The sequence below is a fragment of the Dipodomys merriami genome, unplaced genomic scaffold (genome assembly GCF_024711535.1).
Source record: "Dipodomys merriami isolate MVZ:Mamm:240054 unplaced genomic scaffold, mDipMer1.0.p SCAF_14, whole genome shotgun sequence".
Classification (NCBI taxonomy): domain Eukaryota; kingdom Metazoa; phylum Chordata; class Mammalia; order Rodentia; family Heteromyidae; genus Dipodomys; species Dipodomys merriami.
The window spans coordinates 39,782,972-39,802,904 of NW_027202715.1; the positions used below are offsets into that span (position 1 = coordinate 39,782,972).

At 44.3% G+C, this 19,933-nt stretch overlaps 1 protein-coding gene across 1 annotated transcript in view; it reads left to right on the plus strand.

The window, feature by feature from the left end:
* Positions 1-19,145, plus strand: part of LOC138826193 (phosphatidylinositol 4-kinase type 2-alpha) — a 36,369-nt gene extending 17,224 nt beyond the window's left edge. The window contains exons 3-9 of the mRNA XM_070021350.1: positions 4,018-4,149; positions 4,740-4,893; positions 6,403-6,464; positions 11,529-11,628; positions 12,537-12,670; positions 14,495-14,554; positions 16,809-19,145. Of these exons, the coding sequence (XP_069877451.1) occupies positions 4,018-4,149; positions 4,740-4,893; positions 6,403-6,464; positions 11,529-11,628; positions 12,537-12,670; positions 14,495-14,554; positions 16,809-16,970 (804 nt within the window). The 3' untranslated portion in view covers positions 16,971-19,145. The remainder of the gene's footprint in view (positions 1-4,017; positions 4,150-4,739; positions 4,894-6,402; positions 6,465-11,528; positions 11,629-12,536; positions 12,671-14,494; positions 14,555-16,808) is intronic.
* The last annotated feature ends 788 nt before the right edge of the window (positions 19,146-19,933 follow it).

Genomic DNA, 19,933 nt, shown 5'->3' on the forward strand with positions numbered 1-19,933 from the left:
ACCAGAAAACCAAAAGTGGTGCTGTGGCTGAAAGTGTTAGAGTACTAGTCCTGAGTGAAAAAACTCAAGGACAGCACTCAGGTCCTGAGTTCAAGCCCCATGACTGACCAAAAATAAAAATAAATAAAAGAAGACTGTCATGGACTTGCCTGCCTGGACTGGCTTCGAACTGTGATCTTCAGATCTCAACAAACAGAGACCATTTCTTTTTTTGTCGGTCATGGGGCTTGAATTCTGGGCCTGAGCTCTTCAGCTCAAGGCTAGTGCTCTGCCACTTTGAGCCACAGTGCCACTTCCAATTTTCTGGTGGTTAATTGGAGATAAGAGTCTCATGGACTTTCCTGCCTGGGCTGGCTTTGAACTGCCATCCTCAGATCTCAGCCTCCTGAGTAGCTAGGATTATGGGTGTGAGCCACTGGCGCCCTGCCCAGAAACCACTTCTTGAGATTGATCTTTCTTGAGATTTTTATTCCATGCTTAGCAACTAGCAAAATACCAAATGTATATTAAGTGTTTATTAAGTACTAGTTGAGTCACAGAATGAATATTAAATAATGAGCAGTAATCCAAAGATTCCCCCAACTTTAGGTCTATAGAAAGAGTATTTGATTGGGCTTAGATGTTTGGCACCAATTTTCTGCCTGGCTTTGTACAGCTCAATCCCTTCCTCCTTGGTTTTTGCTCTCTGCAGATATTTAAACCACACATTTTGAGTATCTTGTACAGTAATGCTCCTACGTCTCCTGCCTAACCTGAAATTCTCCTCCTAGGCTCCTGGAAACTCTTTGAAATACACCTTCATCATTACTCCGTAATTTCCTTCCTTTGCTTTGCATATAATTGAGTTCTCCTGGCTCTGTGTCTACCTGCTTTGCTGGTGCTTTTGGAGTTGACAGTACCTAAGGATCACAAAGCTTGGCTTTGGATTCTGGCTCTGTAGTTTGTGTGTGTAACAATATTGCTATGTAGTTTCGGCTAGCCTTGAACTTGCTGTATAGTTCATGCTGGCCTTGAACTTAGTCTTTTTACCTCAGCCTCCTGAAAGTACTGAGCCACCACACTAAGCTTCTATAGGTTTATATATATGTGACCCATGGACAAGTTAGTTAATTGCTCTAGGCTGCTCAGTTTCTTCCCTGAAGAAAAAGAAATAGTTTGTTTTGTAGAGCAACTATTAGGATTACACAGAATGATTCTTGTAAGTCACATAACCTGTGGCATGAACAGACATGTTATCCTATGATATTTTTATGAACTATTCTAATCATTAATATCACATTACAACCCCTTTCTTCCCCTGCCCCTGATGTTCCTCTTTTCCTGTTAAAGAATTATAATGAAAGCCTGAATTGGTGCTGTGGCTCAAGTGGTAGGTGCTAGTCTTGAGCAAAAAGCTCAGGGTCAGTGCCCAGGCCCTGAGTTCAAGCCCCCAGGATTAGTGCACGTGTGCACACAAACACACACACATACATACACACAAATCGTAATGATTTCTGAGGATGTTTTGCATCAGAAAGTCAACCAGCAGCAAAAACTTATCATCCATTGAGACTGAGATGAGACAGAACTTTTCAAGCTTAACATTCAGCTGCTGGAGAACAGTAAGAATCTTTCCCTTCCCCACTTCCCTATCCCTGTTACAGGATTCTAACCAGTTGATTAGAGCATCTGTTACTATGGAAACAAGGCTCACATTACAGTTGAGTTTCAAATAGTAACGTTCTAATTCTCACTCACTGGTTGTTTCTGTGAGATTTCAGGTGATGATTGTTTGATTATTCATAGTGAAAAAAATGGTTTGTTGGGAAGAATGATTCAAATCTGATAGGAAGAAAAGGATGCTGTATGGCTTGAGAGATCTAAGGGTTTATTTTGTTTTGTTTTGTTTTTTGGGTCTGGTCGTGGGGCCTGAACTCTGGGCCTGGGCGCTGTCCCTCAGCTCTTTAGCTCAAGGCTAGCGCTCTACCACTTGAGTCACAGCGCCACTTCTGGCTTTTTTTTTTCTTATGTGGTGCTGAGGAATTGAACCCAGGGCCTCAGGCATGCAAGGCAAGTACTCTACTACTGAGCCACCTTCCCAACCCAAGAGATCCAAGATTTTCATGGCAGAAACTTGCAAAGTGGCTTTAGGAAAGCTCTTTGTCCTTCATTCCTATTCCTTAGTTTTCAGGTTTTTAAGTTAAAAAGTACTCACTACAGTGCTTTGAACATTCATTTTAGTAACCTTGTCAATACTGGAAGAAAGGAGGGAGGGAGAGAAGGGAGAGATGAGAAGGAATTGTTTCACCTCTAAGGTTCTTGGGCAAAATAATTATTTGTAAGCTGGGTTTCGATGGCTCATAGCAATAGTTTTCGATGTTTGGGAGACTGAGAACAGGATTATTATTTAAGTTTAGCTTGGCCAGAAAAACTCAAGACATCTCTTCTCAACCTATAGCTGAGTGGGGTGATGCATGTTTGTCATCCTAGCTACATGAGAGTTTGAGAACAATAGGATTGTGGTTCCAGGCCAGGCTGTAGAAAAGTCCGTAAGAGCCAGGTGCCAATGGCTAGGAGGCTGAGATCTGAGGATCATGGTTCAGAGCCAGCCCGAGTAGGAAAGTCCATGAGATTCTTATCTCCAATTAACGACTAGAAAACCAGAAGTGGCACTGTGGCTTAAGAGGCAGAGTTGCCTTGAGCTTAGAGCTCAGAGACAGCGCCCACGCCCACAGTTCAAGCCCTATGACCAACGCCCCCCCCCCCCCAAAAAAAATCATAAGACTCCATCTCAACAGAAGAAGATAGGCATGAAGAAGTTTTTTCTACTATTCTTAACTATTATATTTAATATAGAAAGGTGTCATACAAAAATCTTAAATTCCAAGTTTGAAACTTAGAAGGACCAGCAAGTATCAGACCACAGAGGAAATGCTGTTATTCAAACACAGAGACAAACATTTACAGTTGACAGCTGTGACTGAGATGGAATTGGTACTTCCAAGTCAAGAGTTATTTGCCATGTAGAGGAAGAAGAACTGAGCAAAAGCATTGTAGTAGTGTTTGTAAATTGCAGTTCATGAGGCAGGCTATGATTTCCTTGGAGATGGCAAATTCACCTGAGTTACCTTTCTTGAAGGATCAAAAATGGCAGATATTCAAAATATCAACAACCAAAGCCCCTGGCCTTGAAGAAGCAATGGAAAGACTAGTTCCTACTTTCCTCTCTTTTCCCCTTGCCCCTTTTTTATTTTTGTGGTACTGAGGACTGAACTCAGGATAGGGCCTCTTACATACCAGTCAAACTCTGTCATTTGAGCATGTTCCCAGCCTTTTCATTTGTATTTTGTTTTGACATGGTTTCTCACTAACTTTTCTCAGGATGGCCTCAAAATTCTCACTCTCAAGTCCTCTTGCCTTTACTTTCTGAGTAGCTGAAATTTATGTGTATACCATCATGCCTTGCAGTTTATTTTTTGCTCATGTCTGTTGGACAGCTTTTCCAGATCCCTGCCACTCATGTCATAAAGGGATCTTAGATCCCTTCCATAAGTTTAGCTCTGCTGTCTCAGAACTCTTTATTTCTAGCTACTCAGATTGGGATAAGGACTATGGGATATTTTTAGGGGGTCAACCTGCAAATGATGTGACTTTGTACAAATGATATATGACTTTGACAGTATTCCACTGGCCCAAACCTTTTAATGTAAGAAAGTTGCATTGTGGGCTGGGAAGGTAGCTCAGTGGTAGAGTGCTTGCCTTGCATGCCTGAGGCCCTGGGTTCAATTCCTCAGCATCACATAAGCAGAAAAGGCTGGAAGTGGCGCTGTGGCTCAAGTGGTAGAGCGCTAGCCTTGAGCTGAAGAGCTGAGGGACAGCACCCAGGCCCAGAGTTCAGGCCCCACAACCGGCAAAAAAAAAAAAAAAAAAAAAGTTGCATTGTGCATTCTTTCTCTGCTCTGGAAGAGGAAAAATATTGGTGAGCATCTAACTTTAAACTCGATTCTAACCTGGATATCTCTTCTCTTTCTGCTGTAGGTAGTATACCTGGCCAGTGAAACCTTCAACTATAGTGCCATTGATCGAGTGAAATCCAGGGGCAAGCGGCTTGCCCTAGAGAAAGTGCCAAAAGTTGGGCAGCGGTTTAACCGCATCGGGCTACCACCAAAGGTACAGATTGCACTGATATGGCTCATTAGAGGTGATGGCTTTAGTGGCATAGTCATTCAAGTAGGGAAGCAAAGTGCATAAAAGCCTAAACATGGGCAATAAAATAACTTACCCAGAAGCTTTAGTCTTCGTTTCTGTCAAGGGCCTATGGTTTGGGAAAGAATTCTCCCGAAAACAGAGACCTTACTTTCTCACTTAATTCCGCTGGCCTATTAGGATGTGTCCTGAACTTGGATGGATGATTTCTCTCACATTCTCCTTCCCTTTTACTTTTTTTTTTTTTTTAATTTTATTTTATTTTATTTGAGAACATACTGTACAGAGGGGCTACAATTACATGGGCAGGATAATGCATACATTTCTTACCAAGCATTGCAGCCTCCTCCTTTGTTTACCCTTCACCTCCCTTCCCAGCCTCCCCCCTCCCTTCCCTTTTACTTAAAAGGAAATAAAAGCATGAAAGTCTTAGAAACCTTTTCCTTCTCTAAATGGATGAACTCTACAGTACCGTAATTGTTCCCTGGCTTGCCCACTGGCTCTATGGACTTGGGCTGTAGAGAAATGCTTTTGTGTCTTCCTCTTGGTTGCAGGTTGGTTCATTCCAGCTCTTTGTTGAAGGCTATAAAGATGCAGATTACTGGCTGCGACGTTTTGAAGCAGAGCCTCTCCCTGAGAACACTAATCGGCAATTACTCCTGCAGTTTGAGCGGTTGGTGGTGTTGGACTACATTATTCGCAACACTGGTGAGCAGCTAGGGCTGGTCTCATGGCCTGTGCTGATTTGGCTCAGCCATGGGGTCAGAATGCCTTGTCAGAGGAGGTTTTCCTATGTTGAATGGGTCATGCACATTATGGGAGTCTCTAGAGAATGCTTCTCCAGGTTAAGCTAGGTCCATGTGTAATTACCAGGTGTGGTGAGTCCTAGAGCTATGACATCTTATTTCTTTCCTGGTCCCAGACAGAACATACCTGGATCTTCCAAAACACCATAAAGAGAATGATTATCTTTTATCCCTAGTCATGAGAGAGAGAGAGAGAGAGAGAGAGAGAGCGAGAGAGAGAGAGAGAGAGAGTGCACGCATGCACATGCTGGTCCTGGGGTTTGAACTCAGAGCCTGGGTGCTGTCCCTGAGCTTTAGTGCTTAAAGCTAGTGAGTGCTCTACTTTGACCCACAATTCCACTTCTGACCGTTGCTGTTTAATTGAAGCTAAGAGTCCCATTGCCTTTCCTGTCCTGGCTGGCTTTGAACCATGAACCTCAGATCTTAGCCTCCTGAGTAGCCAGGATTACAGGCACGAACTACAAGTGCCTAACCCTAGTTGTTCTTATAGTATCAAGACCTATCACAGTTTTGTCATTTTCTAATTTCTTGGGATAAATGGTTAGATCATTATTTTTGTTGCTGCTTTAAGTAAGCTTGGCACCAGTGGCTCACACATGTAACTCCTAGCTATTCAGGAGGCTGAGATCTGAGGATCATGCTTCAAAACCAGCCCAGGAAGGAAAAATGCATGAGACTCTTTATCTCTAATTAGCCACCAAGAGATCAGAAGTGGAGCTGTGGCATTAAAAAAATCTAAGGGACAGCGAACAGGACTTGAGTTCAATCTCTAGTACCAGCCCAAAAAGAGTCTTCAGTTGACTTGTATATTTTCTGTCGAGTTGTTCTTTGTATTATTGTTGCTTCTGTGAAGACAGTCTTTTTCTCTAGCTTTTTTTTTTTTTTTTTTTGTGCCAATGCTGGGACTTGAACTCAGTGTCTTCTGTCTCTTAAACCATAGCTCCACTTTCTGGCCTTATAGTGGTTAATTGAAGATGAGTTTCACAGATTTTCCTAACTATGCTAGCTTTGAATGATGATCCTCAGATCTCAGCCTCCTAAGCTAGAATTATAGGTATGAGACTTTGGTGCTTGGCTTCTCTAGTTTCCTTTAAGCTTTCTCTGTGTCTTTGGTTTTCAGTTTACTGTGATACACCTGTTTGTGGTTTTCTTTGTATTTATTCCACTAGGGATTCACAGTACTCCTTGAACTTATTGTTTGATATATTTGAGGGTCCTTTCTCAGTATTTTTTTTCTGTCCTAGATCACAACTCTTCAATTCTTGTGTTTTTGTTAAAATTGTTAGTTTCCTAGTTTTTGTAGTTGTACTTGTAAAAGGATTGGCCTACGTGCTCAAATTACCAAGCTTACCATTATTAAAATTAAATGTCACTCTGGCTATTTCTGCTAACTTTAAATTTCTGTTCACAGATCGAGGAAATGACAATTGGCTGATTAAATATGACTGTCCCATGGATAGTTCTAGCTCTCGGGTAAGAGGTTAGTTTATATCTTAAAGAAAAGGGTGAGAATGAGTGTCCTTATAGTATAGAAACACACAAAATGGTCAGAGTTAGGTCACATAAGATCAGAAGAATCTTGGAAGCACAGGATTTAAATTAAGTATATTGCTGACTGATGTTAGAAAAGCATTAAGAAAAGAATCAGCTAAGTTTGGAACATATGTACTCTATTCTTTTGAGTCTTACATTGCATAGTAGCATAGAAAAGGCCTGGGAAGTTCTACATTAAGTGGACAAGTAATATCTACACTTTTTTTTAAAACCATGGGACTCACAACAGACCACAATTCCACAGAATGAAAGTTTTAGGAAAGCTCCTCGTGGACATTTCTTTGATGTTGTTTTTTTGTTGGTTGTGGAGCTTGAACTCTAGCTCAAGGCAAGTGCTCTATCACTTGAGCCATAGCGCCACTTCTGGTTTTCTGGTGATTAATTGGAGATAAGAGTCTCATGGACTTTCTGCTTGGGTTGGCTTTGAACCATGATCCTCAGACCTCAGCCTCCTTAGTAGCTAGGATTACAGGCGTGAGCCACCAGTGCCCAGCATTGTGTACATTTCTACATTTCTTTTTTTTTTTTTTTTTTTTTGGTCGGTAGTGGGACTTGAACTCTGGGCCTGGGCGCTGTCCCTCAGCTCTTCAGCTCAAGGCGAGCGCTCTACCACTTGAGCTACAGCGCCACTTCTGGTTTTCTGGTGGTTTATTGGAGATAGGAGTCTCACGGTCTCTCCTGCCCGGGCTGGCTTTGAACCGAGATCCTCAGATCTCAGCCTCCTGAGTAGCTAGGATTACAGGCGTGAGCCACCAGCGCCCGGCCATTTCTACATTTCTTATTCCCTCATTTCTCTCATCCTTCATCACTTTGCTGTTGCTGCCTGCATATCTTTTTTTTTTTCTTTAGGTTGTGGGGCTTAACTTGGCTTGGGCACTGTCCCTGAACTTTTGTGCTCGAGGCTATTACTCTACTGCTTGAGCCACAGCTCCATTTCTAGCTTTTTTGTGGTTCAATAGAAATAAGAGTTTCACAGACTTTCCTGCCCAGGCTGGTTTTGAACCATTGATCCTCAGATCTCAGCCTGCTGAAATAACTAGGATTACAGATGTGAGTCACCAGTGCCCAGCTTGCATGTCTTTTTTAAAACAAAATAATAACCAGGGCTGGGAAGGTGGCTCAGTGGTAGAGCGCTTGCCTTGCATGCCCTGGGTTCGATTCCTAAGCACCACATAAGCAAAAAGAAAAAAGCCGGAAGTGGCGCTGTGGCTCAAGTGGTAGAGCGCTAGCCTTGAGCTGAAGAGCTGAGGGACAGCACCCAGGCCCAGAGTTCAGGCCCCAGGACAGGACCCAAAAAAAACAAAAAACAAAAACAGACTTAAGGTCTTGCTAGATAGCCCAGGCTGGCCTCATATTTGAGATCCTCTTATCTCGGCCTTCTGAGTTCGGGGATTAGAGATGTATACTCTGGCTCTTGAATATATTTTTAAATTTATTTAAATTTTTTGATTGTTATGATAAAGGTGATTTATAGAGGGGTTACAGTTACATGAGTCAGGTAAAGAGTGTATTTCTTGTTGGTGCCAGTGGCTCACAACTGTAATCCTAGCTATGCAGGATCTGAGGTCTGAGAAGCATGGTTCAAAGCCAGCCTGGGCAGAAAACTCCATGTCATTTCTATCTCCAGTTAACCACCAGAAAACTGGAAGTGGCACTGTGGCTCAGATGGTAGAGCATTAGCCTCAGGCTGAAGAGCTCAGGGACAGCGCCCAGGCCGAGTTCAAGCCCCATAACAGACCAAAAAAAAAAAATGTATTTCTTTTTGGCCAGTGTCACCTCTTCCCTCGCTGTCTCCCAGTTTTATATATATATAGTATATAATGTATTATATAATATGTAATATATTACATATATTTATATAATATAATATATATTTTATTTATTTATTTTTGTTGGTCGTGGGGCTTGAACTCTGGGCTGGGGCACTATCCCTGTGCTCTTCAGCTCAAGGCAAGTACTCTTATTGCTTGAGCCACAGCACCACTTTCGGTTTTCTATTGGTTTATTGGAGATAAGAGTCTCATGGACTTTCCTTTCCTGCCTGGGCTGGCTTTGAACTGTGATCTTCAGATATCAACCTCCTGAATAGCTAGGATTACAGGCGTGAGCCACTGGCACCCGGCTCAAGTTTGGAATATATTTTTAAATTTTCTTTTTTGGAGGCTGTTACTAGGACTTGAACTCGGGGCCTGGATGCTGTCCCTTAGCTTTTTCACTCAGGGCTGGTGCTCTGACACTTCAGCAACAAGTCTTTTTCTGGCTTTTTGGTGGTTAATTGGAGATAAGAGTCTCATGGATTTTCCTGCACTGGCTGGCTTTGAATCATGATCCTCAGATCTCGGTCTCCTAAGTACTCTGGCTTGACTATATCTTTTAACAGTTAACAGGCTTCCTGGAGGAGAGTAAGCCCGGTTTTTATTTCTCTCCCCTTTCTGCCTCCTTCTCCCTCCTCCACCTTACCCTTCTTTTTTCTCTCTTCTTTGTTCTCTTCCTCCTCTTTGTTCTCCTCCTCCTCTTCTTCCTCTTTCTCATTCTTATCTTCCTCCTCCTCTTCTTCCTGTTCCTCTTTTCTTTCTTTCTCTTCTCTTTTTCCTTCCTTTCCCCCCTTCTCACTCCCCTTTTGTGTAGCACTGGTTAGAATCTAGGCTTTGCATATGCTAGGCAAGCATTCTACCACAGTTAAACCTTTAGCTCCATTTTTTACTTACAATGGTTTTACTTCCTTCTCCTTATGAATGGCTCTCAAGATTTTTTTTTTTCTGACTTATTAGAAGAACTGTATCTCTGTGGTAGGATGCTTGCCTACCATGTGTGAGGCCCTGAGTTTCAGTATACCATTGTAGAAATCTAGACCAAAAAAACCCACATAGTATAGATTGTTCAGGTTCCCCAGTAATTAATGGTTCAGGTCTGGTACAAAACTCAGGAATTGACACCTTTTAAAATAACTGATCCAGGCCAGGTACTGGTGGCTCATGCTTGCTATCCTAGCTACACAGGAGGCTGAGATTTGTGGATCATGGTTCAAAGCCAGCCCAGGCAGGAAAGTCTCTGAGATTCATATCTCCAGTTAACCAACAGAAAATCAGAAGTGGCACCGTGGCTTAAAGTGGTAGAGCACTAGCTTTGAACAAAAGGGCTCAGGGACAGCGCCTAGGCCCTGAGTTCAAGGCCCATGACTGACAAAAAGAAAATAAAGTAAGAGGGGCTGGGAAGGTGGCTCAGTGGTAGAGCGCTTGCCTTGCATGCCTGAGGCCCTGGGTTCAATTCCTCAGTACCACATAAGCAAAAAGAAAAAAACCAGAAGTGGCGCTGTGACTCAAGTGGTAGAGTGCTAGCCTTGAGCTGAAGAGCTGAGGGACAGGGCCCAGGCCCAGAGTTCAGGCTCCACGACCGGACCCCCCCAAAAAAAAGAAAAAAGAAAATAAAGATCCAGGGTTGGAGGCCTGGATCAGGTGGTAGAGCACCAGCCAATGAGTGAAAGCAAGTGTCAGATACTGAGTCCAAGTCTCCCCCCCCAAAAAAAAATAAAACCCAACCCTTGCCTTGTATTCATAAACTGCTTTGTTAAATGACAACTCCCTTGTGTAACTATTTAAAGATGATAAAAACTAAAATAAAGGGTTGGGAATAACCAGGTGCCAGGGCTCACACTTGCAATCCTAGCTGAGATCTGAGGATCACAGTTCAAAGCCATCACGGGCAGGTAAGTCCATGAGACTCATCTCCAATTAACCACTAGAAAACTGGAAGTGACACTGTGGCTCAAGTGGTAGAGTGCTCACCTTGAGCTGAATAGCTGAGGGACAGCATCTAGGCCCAGAGTTCAAGCCCACGACTAACTGACAAAAAAAAAAAGGGGAGAGGGGCTGGGAATGTGGCTTAGTGGTAGAGTGGTTGCCTAGCATGCATGAACCCCTGGGTTCAATTCCTCAGTACCACATAAACAAAAAAAGCTGGAAGGATGCCCAGACCCAGAGTTCATGCCCCATGACCTACAAAAACCAAATAACAACAACAAAAAACAGGGAAGGCAGGGAATGTGGCTTAGTGGTAGAGTGAGTGGTGAAGCCCTGGGTTCCATTCCTCAGTGCCACATAACAAAAAAAGCTGGAAGTGACACAGTACCTCAAGTAGTAGGGCTCTAATCTTGAGCATAGAGAGGCTCAAGGACAGAGCCCAGGCCCTAAGTTCAAGTCCTAGAACCAGTCAAAAAATTAAAATAACAGTTCCCAGAGGATTCTGGTGCAAGTGTTCTGGCACCACAGTAGTCCCTGTTCCTGTAATTGCAGGAATGAACATGAAGGGAGCATGATGCCACCCAGTAGCATTAGGATCTGTGACGTGGGCTGTCCCAAGTGGCCTGCCCACATTCAGCTCTTGTCCTTTTCCTTCTTAAGTCTCACTGAAGCAGAATCAGCTCCCTTATGGAAAAGCAGCCAGCGTATCTTCTTTGGGTTTTTTAACTGGAAAATATCCAGATGATACAGATCTTTCTAATTTTCTATTCTCAAGATTCTCACTGCTTTTCACTAGGAAGAATGACTTACAGTTATTCTTGTTTTTGTCATTATCCTTAGCAAGGACTGTGGCAAGTCCTGGGGAAGTGCAACTTTTCCATGATAAGAAAGCAACTGTTGCCGGGCGTGGTGGCCCACACCTGTAATCACAGCACTCAGCAGACTGAGGCAGGAGGATCGTGAGTTCAAGGCCATCCTGGGCAGCATTTCGAGATGCTGTCTCAACAAAAAGGAAAAGGAAAAAAAAGAGACTCTGAGAACCTTGTACAGACAGGTCAGAGGTGCCACAAATGTATCAGGTCAGATAGCAATATAGAAATGACAATATGGTAGCTCCACATAAGTTAAATAAGGATTGCTATCTGAGGGGGGCAAGATGGGTTGCTTTGCTGCTGCTACTACTACGGTAAAGGGCCTAAGGCAGATGGACTCCCTTAGCAATCAGTGTCTCCTTGCTTTGCAGGACACAGACTGGGTGGTGGTGAAGGAGCCTGTTATCAAGGTGGCTGCCATAGACAATGGGCTGGCTTTCCCATTGAAGCATCCTGACTCCTGGAGGGCATGTAAGTCTGAAGGCCTCTGGATCTGGCTTTGCTTTTGCTTGGACCCAGTTGTTGTCTCATTGTGCAAGGGATATAATAGTACCTCTGTGATAGAATTGTTCTAAGAATTAATGAACCATTGCAGCTCAGGCCTCGAACACCACAGCCAGGACATGGCAACTGTGCTATAATATAAACCATTATATGATTTTTTACCATATATTTTTATTATGTATTTATTATATATTACCATACGTTGCTACTATTCCCACTATAGGAATATGAGTAATTAGAAATTAGAAGCATAGTGTTAGAGGTGTAGCTCAGTTGTAGAATGCTCACCTAGTGAGTGAAGTCTTGGGTTTGATACCTAGCAGAGAAGGAAGGAAGAAAGGAAAGAGAGGGAAGCAGGAAGGGGAGAAATTAGAAGGATAAAGATGAGTTTTCTCATGTCAATTTTGCATTCCCCTTATTCTTTGTTGGGATTGTGTTTTCATAATTGATTGTTTGAGTCTCTAGATAAGCCGCTATCAGTATGCCCTGTCTTTCCTTGATGACATCCCTTTCCTCCATTCTGAGAATGGAAAGGTGAAGAAATACAAAGAGGAAATCCCTAGCTTCCTTTTGAAGCACTTGTTTTATTTTCTGGACCATTTCAATATCTTAGTGGCAACTAGTTGCATTTGGATAGGCTTGCATCCTGGGAGGTCATGTCACATCTGGAAAAGTGCTCTGGGATTAGGTTGATCTGGGTTTGAATCATGATGTCTCTACTTACTAGCCAAGTACTTATGGTTAGCAGCACCTTAAAGTGGTTGTTTTTATCTTCTGTTATATCTCGGAAGAAGGGGCTCTCCCTTTGAAAGTCTTCTAATGGTAAAAGACACAGATAATGGCTTGAACTTTACTTTTGGTTTTCTCCTTTTCAGATCCTTTTTACTGGGCCTGGCTGCCCCAGGCAAAAGTTCCATTTTCTCAAGAGATCAAAGATTTGATTCTTCCAAAGATATCTGACCCTAACTTCGTCAAGGACTTAGAGGAGGACCTCTATGAACTTTTCAAGGTTAGTCCTAGGAACCTCCTGCATATGGAAGAAGGCATTTCTAATGTCTTTTCTTTCTTTTTTTTCTTTTTTGTCAGTCATGGGGCTTGAACTCTGGGCCTGAGTGCTGTCCCTCAGCTCTTCAGCTCAAGGCTAGCACTCTACCACTTGAGCCACAGCATCACTTCTGGTTTTCTGGTGGTTTATTGGAGATAAGAATTTCTCAGCTGGGCTGGGAAGGTGGCTGAGTGGTAGAGTGCTTGCTTTGCATGCCTGAGGCCCTGGGTTCGATTCCTCAGCACCACATAAGCAGAAAGAAAAAAGCCGGAAGTGGCACTGTGGCTCAAGTGGTAGAGCGCTAGCCTTGAGCTGAAGAGCTGAGGGACAGCACCCAGGCCCAGAGTTCAGGCCCCATGACCGGACCCAAAAAAAAAAAAAAAAGTTTCACAGCTTTTCCTGCCTGGGCTGGCTTTGAACCATGATTCTCAGATCTCAGCCTCCTAAGTAGCTAGGATTACAGGCGTGAGCCAACAGCACCCAGCTCTATCTTTTCCAATTGGTCCTGGCTCAAGCCAAGAGAGAATGACTAAGCACCTATCTGATGTGAGTTAGCCAATGAAGTGTAAGATCCTACAGGGGAGCAGCAGGATCTGGTTTGGATGGGTTTGGGGGGGAAAAAAAGCCGTTCTGATGGATTGATCACACTGATGTGTCCTGTGACAGGTGTTGTACTGTGTCCATAGAGCACTCACTTTTTATAAATGGAGTACTGATGCCCACAGTGAGTTATGGAAAACGAAGAATTTTCTCATTGTGTATTTCTACATTTGTAAGAGAGGAAGTTCTTATGGTGCTAGTTGACTTCACTAAGCTTTTTATGTAGGTTTTCTGTATTCGAAAATTTCTACTCTGGGGAGAAAATGGGTTCTTGTGAGACTTCCATGTGGGTACTGACTTTTTCTGACTTTTTTAAAAATTATTTTTTATTTAGATTAGGTGATGACATAAATTTCACATATTTCACAGTATTGTTGGAATAGTGATTCTTTTTTGTTTTGTTTTGTTTTTTGGTCCGGTCGAGAGGCCTGAACTCTGGGCCTGGGCGCTGTCCCTCAGCTCTTCAGCTCAAGGCTAGCACTCTAACCACTTGAGCCACAGCACCACTTCCGGCTTTTTTTCTTTTTTTGCTTATGTGGTGCTGAGGAATTGAACCCAGGGCCTCAGGCATGCAAGGCAAGCGCTCTACCACTGAGCCACCTTCCCAGCCCCTGGATTCTTAAAGTCACAAACACATTTTTTTTAACTTTCACAACGCAAATTGTCATTATCATGGTCTATAAAGTTTGTGAATTCTGTGAACTTTGACAGTACACTATTTCTTCCATATCAGGTGATATTTACATTTCTTTCCTTTGCTTAGTGTAAGCTGTTCCCTCTTTCCCTCTCATTCCCTCCCTCCCATCACTGCCTTTGACTCTAGTGCAGCTGATGGGCCCCTCTGTTGTATGTTTTCCCATTTTCCTCTGATTCTGTGTCCTCTGCCTAGCTTCCCTCAGAGGGGGTGTGTGTGTGTGTGTGTGTGTGTGTGTGTGTGTGTGTGTGTGTGTGTGTGTGTGTGTGTGTGTGTGTGTGTGTGTGTGTGTGTGTGTGTGTGTGTGTGTGTGTGTGTGTGTGTGTGTGTGTGTGTGTGTGTGTGTGTGTGTGTGTGTGTGTGTGTGTGTGTGTGTGTGTGTGTGTGCGCGCGCTCTTGGCTTACTGCAGTCAAAATAATTTGCTCTAGTTCCATCCATTTCCCTGTAAATGCCATTATTTTTTCCTTTCTAATGTTCTGCCTTTCTCTTGCAGAAAGATCCTGGTTTTGACAGGGGCCAATTCCATAAGCAGATTGCTGTCATGAGAGGACAGGTAAGCCTAGGACATCCTCAGGTGTCTTGTTACCATCTCCCTGGGAGGGAGTTGAGAAAAGATATATAAGGATATATAAAGCTCCACAGGCTGGGGAGGTGGCTCAGTGGTAGAGTGCTTGCCTTGCATTCATGAGGCCCTGGGTTCGATTCCTTAGCACGACATAAACAGAAAAATCCAGAAGTGGTGCTGTGGCTCAAGTGGTAGAGCACTAGCCTTGAGCTGAAGAGCTGAGGGACAGCGCCCAGGCCCAGAGTTCAGACCCTACAACTGACAAAAAAAAAAAAAAAAAAAAAAAAAGATATATAAAGCTCCTGTTTTCAGTCTATGCTATACACATTTGTGACACTGCCCTGTAACACATAGGTGAGGGAAGGTAGCCCTCCCCAGTCTCCCACCCCTTCCACAGTATCTAGTAGCACTGTGTGCTTTTCCCAGTGCCTTTTGGTGGATACATTATTGTTAACTTAACCAACACTCTTGTGTTCTCTAGTTGCTCAAGGCTAGCTACGTGCCTTGGTGATTAAGGTTAGGCTCTGGAGTCAGACACCCTAGCAATTATTGTTTATAATAGGTTAGTAATAATTCTTGGCACAGTTCATAGAGGATTGCATGAGGTAGTACATATCAAGTGTTAAGTAAAAATAGTCTGGCACATAATAAATACTCATCTATTGACTGTGGTTACAAAACTGGGCTTTTAAACCCCAAGCCCAAAGTCCAGAAGTCTGAAGTTGATCCAGCCACTCACTCCACCCCCAATGTCAAATAAAGAGGCAGAGAAAGGAGATTTATTAAATGGCAGGCATGGAAAGACGGTGCATCTTCAACCATCTTCTGAGATATAGCCAGTGATTTCAGTTAAATAGGCGATAAGAAAAGTATGTATAGTTAAACAGTCCCAAAAAGAAAAAAGAACCCAAACAAAACAAAAAATCTCATTTCTGTTTCCTGGAGGTCATTTCAGTAAACACTATTTTATATGATCAGAGACACATAGGCATTGTGCTTTTGTGTTCCTCTTCTAAGACTGTCCTCACTGTGTGTGAATGCCTCAAGAGGATCTGTTCATTTTTAAGCTTTGATTGTCAGTTTGCCTTTCTGCCTTGTCCAGTACCATCGGCATGCAGGAGAGTGCCTGTTTCTTTGAACTCTCCCCACTTCCAAGGTTATGAACTTTACTTAACAAGGGCAAAAAAAAAAAAAAAAAGAGGAAGCATTTGTTTTCATTTTTGTTGTGAGATAGTACCCCAGGGTGGTCTCTCAATTCTTGGGTTCAAGTGATCTTCCTGCTTTAGCTGGGACTACAGGTGCATGCCATTATGCCCAGCTTCTCATTTGTATTATTACTATTTATTTTTGTCAGTCATGGGGCTTGAACTCAGGGCCTGAGTGCTGTCCTGAGCTTTTTTTTGCTCAAGACTATAGCTCAGCCACCTTGAACCACAGCACCACTCTGGTTTTTCTGGTGGTTTCCTGAAGATAAGAGTCTTACATGGCCGGGTGCCAGTAGCTCACACCTATAATCCTAGCTACTCAGGAGGCTGTGGATCTGAGGATCACGGTTCAAAGCCATCCTGGGCAGGAAACTCCGTGAGACTCTTATCTTCAATAAACCACCAGAAAACCAGAAGTGGCGCTGTGGCTCAAGTGGTAGAATGCTTGCCTTGAGCTGAAGAGCTGAGGGACAGCGCCCAGGCCCAGAGTTCAAGCCCCACAACCAGGAAAAAAAAATAACAATAAAAAGGAAAAAAAGAGTCTCACAGACTTAACTGCCTGGGTGGCTTTGAACTGCAATCCTCCGATCTCAAGCCTCTTAAGTAGCTAGGATTACAGGCATGAGAGGCTTCATTTGTTTTTTGTTTTTTGTCAGTCATGAGGCCTGAACTCTGGGCCTGGGCACTGTCCCTCAGCTCTCCAGCTCAGGGATAGCACCCTACCACTTGAGCCACAACTCCACTTCTGGCTTTTTCTGCTTATGTGGTGCTGAGGAATAGAACCCAGGGCCTTATGCATGCAAGGCAAACACTCTATCACTGAACCATCTTCCCAGCCCTTCATTTGTATTTTTTTAAAGTGACCATTTGCCCCTTAATGCCCATTTGTATTCCTACTATTATAGTTTCCATGATTTTCCACTGGTGTTTATTATTTCTTAATGATTTGTAGAAGAGCTCTGTCTGCTGTTCTTCCTGCCAGAGGCCAGACCTGTACAGCTCAGGCCCTTCCCTCACCCTTATTTTTCCTATTGCAGATCCTAAATCTGACCCAGGCACTGAAAGACAACAAGAGTCCCCTGCACCTCGTCCAGATGCCGCCTGTGATTGTCGAGACAGCGCGTTCCCACCAGCGGTCTGCTAGCGAGTCCTACACACAGAGCTTTCAGAGTCGGAAGCCTTTCTTTTCATGGTGGTAGCCTTAGAGGCAGGCAAAGGAAAACCTGTGTGAGACAGAGGCTGGGAGGAAGCCTGGAGACCTAGGTACAAGGAAGCCAGAGAAGTCTGTGGACAGCATCGCCTTTCAGAGTCCTCCCTCCTGTTCGAAGCCTCCCTTGGGGCTTTCCCACCCACAGGGAGAAGCACAATCAGGGACGAGAGTGCTCCTGGGCCCTTCCCAGTGCTGGGGAGGCTGGAGTTCCAAGCAGGGAGTCCGGGTGGCTGCAGAGGAGCAGTGCCCTTACAGCAGCCTCCTGGAGGCAGGTTGGGAAAGTCCCTCCTTCCCTGACACCCTGCTTCATTGCAATTCCCTATTATATTCTGCATCAGAAAGAAAAACAAAACAAAACAAATTTCAATGCTTGTAGCAGAATCCAGTTCCTATCATGTCAGAAGCCTTGAATTCAAAATTTGCATCGACCCAGACATTTGGGTACTTACTCCCATGAACCAATCAGAGGGCCACTGGGTGGCTCACAGTGCTGGGACAGAAGCCTCACCTTTCCATCTTTGCCAAATTTTCCCCTTTTCCTCTTAATCATGCAGTACTGGCTCCTTGTGGAGGGCAGCTTTTGCTCTGCCCTTCCAGCAGTTCTACATGTGATTTATAGACGCTCTCTGTTCTCTGCCATGCTATGGCTTGCTGTCATTCAAGCAGAGGCAGGAGAGCTAGCCTTAGTGTTTCTGTTTTAATGGGAAGTTGGCTCCCTGCCTGTGAAGATGATCCACACGGTCTAAGTTTATGCCGGGAGCTGGGAGTGGTCATGAATGGACCTATCCCAGCCTTGCTTCCTGAGTCCTAGTCCTCTTCAGACTTGTTTCTGTTGTTTTACATATATTTTTCCAACTCTTTTGACTTAGGAGTTCAGTTTAGGTTCTGGGGGTGGGTCTCTGGGAGTATTCTGGAATAAACTGGCTCTTAAGAGGCCAGGATACCAGGTCCCTGGGCTTCTTTAATGTTACTGCTGCTTGTGGTGGAGGCAGCTTGACTTGGGATTCTGTCTCCTAATTGGCAGTTTCCCTTTGCTCCCTGGCTTCTGTCCTGGGCTTGTTTCTTCATGGCTTTTTGAAAAAGTTTGAGCCCAAAGGAGAGAGATCTGCAAACCGTCCCCAGTGCCTGCCCAGCTCAGTGTGTATCTCTTTGCTTCCATGTGTCTTCTCCCAGCTGTCCCCCCTTGCCAGGTGTTCAAGCCCTTTCTACACCAAAGCAAAGAATGGCCTCAGGAGGGAGTAAAAGGGAGTCACCTATGGCTGAGGGGCAGCTGTGTTCATGGTCTGTGCTGTGGACACCTGTGGTTCTTGTATCCTGCGACTGGTCAATCAGCCTTGAAAAGAAACTATCTTGAAGGTTTGAAAACAGCCAAAGAAAGGGAGCGAGGGCTATTGCTATGTGTCTCCTCTGCCTGTCCACCTCCCACCATCCAGGAGGCATAGCAGAAATTTCAGTCCTCCTGTGAACCGGGCCAGACTGCCTCGCCGTCCATTCCAGCTCAAGAGTCAGCTTGTCCTCACCCAGCTGACAGCAAGTTTGAGCCCTAGATAAGCATGCCCTGTGGACAGACACTACGCCACCACCTGCCCTGTCCTGACAGTCCCATTCCGCCCACCTGGACTCTGGCCTGGGGAAGCAGATTTAAGAGAATAGTTGCCTCCTGACCACACAAGCCAGGCAGGAGCCTAGGTGTGCATCACTCTCCACAGACAACATCATGCTGGCAAGGCTCCCCACTGGGGTGCTCAGGAGAGCCAGGGGTGCCTGAAGAGGAGCCTAATGCTTCACCAGCCTCATCTGCACGGTCCAGCTCCAGACCAGCCCTGCAACTTGGAGGAAATTGGGTCCAATTTAAGGGGGAGCCTAGTTCCAGGCCTGCAGGCAAGAGTGTAGGCTGGTCCTTTCCTGGCCCATCTCTTCTCTCCCTTGAAGCCTGTACTCAGGTTGCCTTGAATGTGGACTTTGGGAGGGCTAGAGGCTCAGAGTGCCTGGGCAGGCTTCTGGGTGACACTTCTAGAATAGCTGTCCTGCCCACCTGCCTGCCCTTCTCTGGCAGTGGAGGGTGGGCTGTGCGCTGCTGCTGCCCTCTATTGGTCTTCTAATGCACTGTAGAAATTGTATGTAATGTATTTAAATCAATGCAAATGTATGAATAACAAATCAAGTTCTGACCTTTTTGGCTGGTATTCTTTGGGGGCAGGAAGACAAGGTAGAGTGCATTTTTAAGGACAAGGAAACCTGTGTTTCTGCAGAGTTGTGGAAACTCCTGAAGTTACCTTTCCTTAGTAAAGTACAAGTCCCAGTGCTCTGAAAAGTGAAGTGTTTCCATAACTTATTTCAGAGCCTGACCTGAGTCTATATTGACATAATACTATTGTTAATCATACATAGGCGTTGGTGTGAATATTTGTTGTAGAAATGTTTCTCTCTTTGATTTTTTTTTTTTTTTTTTTTTTGCCGATTGTGGGGCCTGAACTCCCACTTCCAGCTTTTTTTGCTTATGTGGTACTGAGGAATCGAACCTAGAACCTCATGCATGCAAGGCAAGCACTTTACCACTGAGCCACCTTCAGACTTACCCCCCCTCTTAATAGGGACTATATAATAATTGCACTGACTGCTTCATACCCCAGAACTATCAAAGGGTCATCTTGTCCCAAGGGGTACGAGGGTGGATTTTCTTGGTCACTAGAGGGCAACCTTGTCCTATGTGTGTATCATTGCCTTGTTGAATGCTGGCTCCTTTAAGTAATGGATGAATAATCAAGCAGGTAGGAGGGGGAAGAATGCTAATGAGCACACAGTCTGTTTCTTTTGAGGTGGAGCCAGAACAGTAGGAGAAAACCTCATCCCAAGGTTTCCAGGCTGTGGGATACTTAGGATAGTACAGGCACATAAAGAATGATTGATCTCTTTCCCTGCCATAGAATGATTGGCCCATAAGGATGAAGC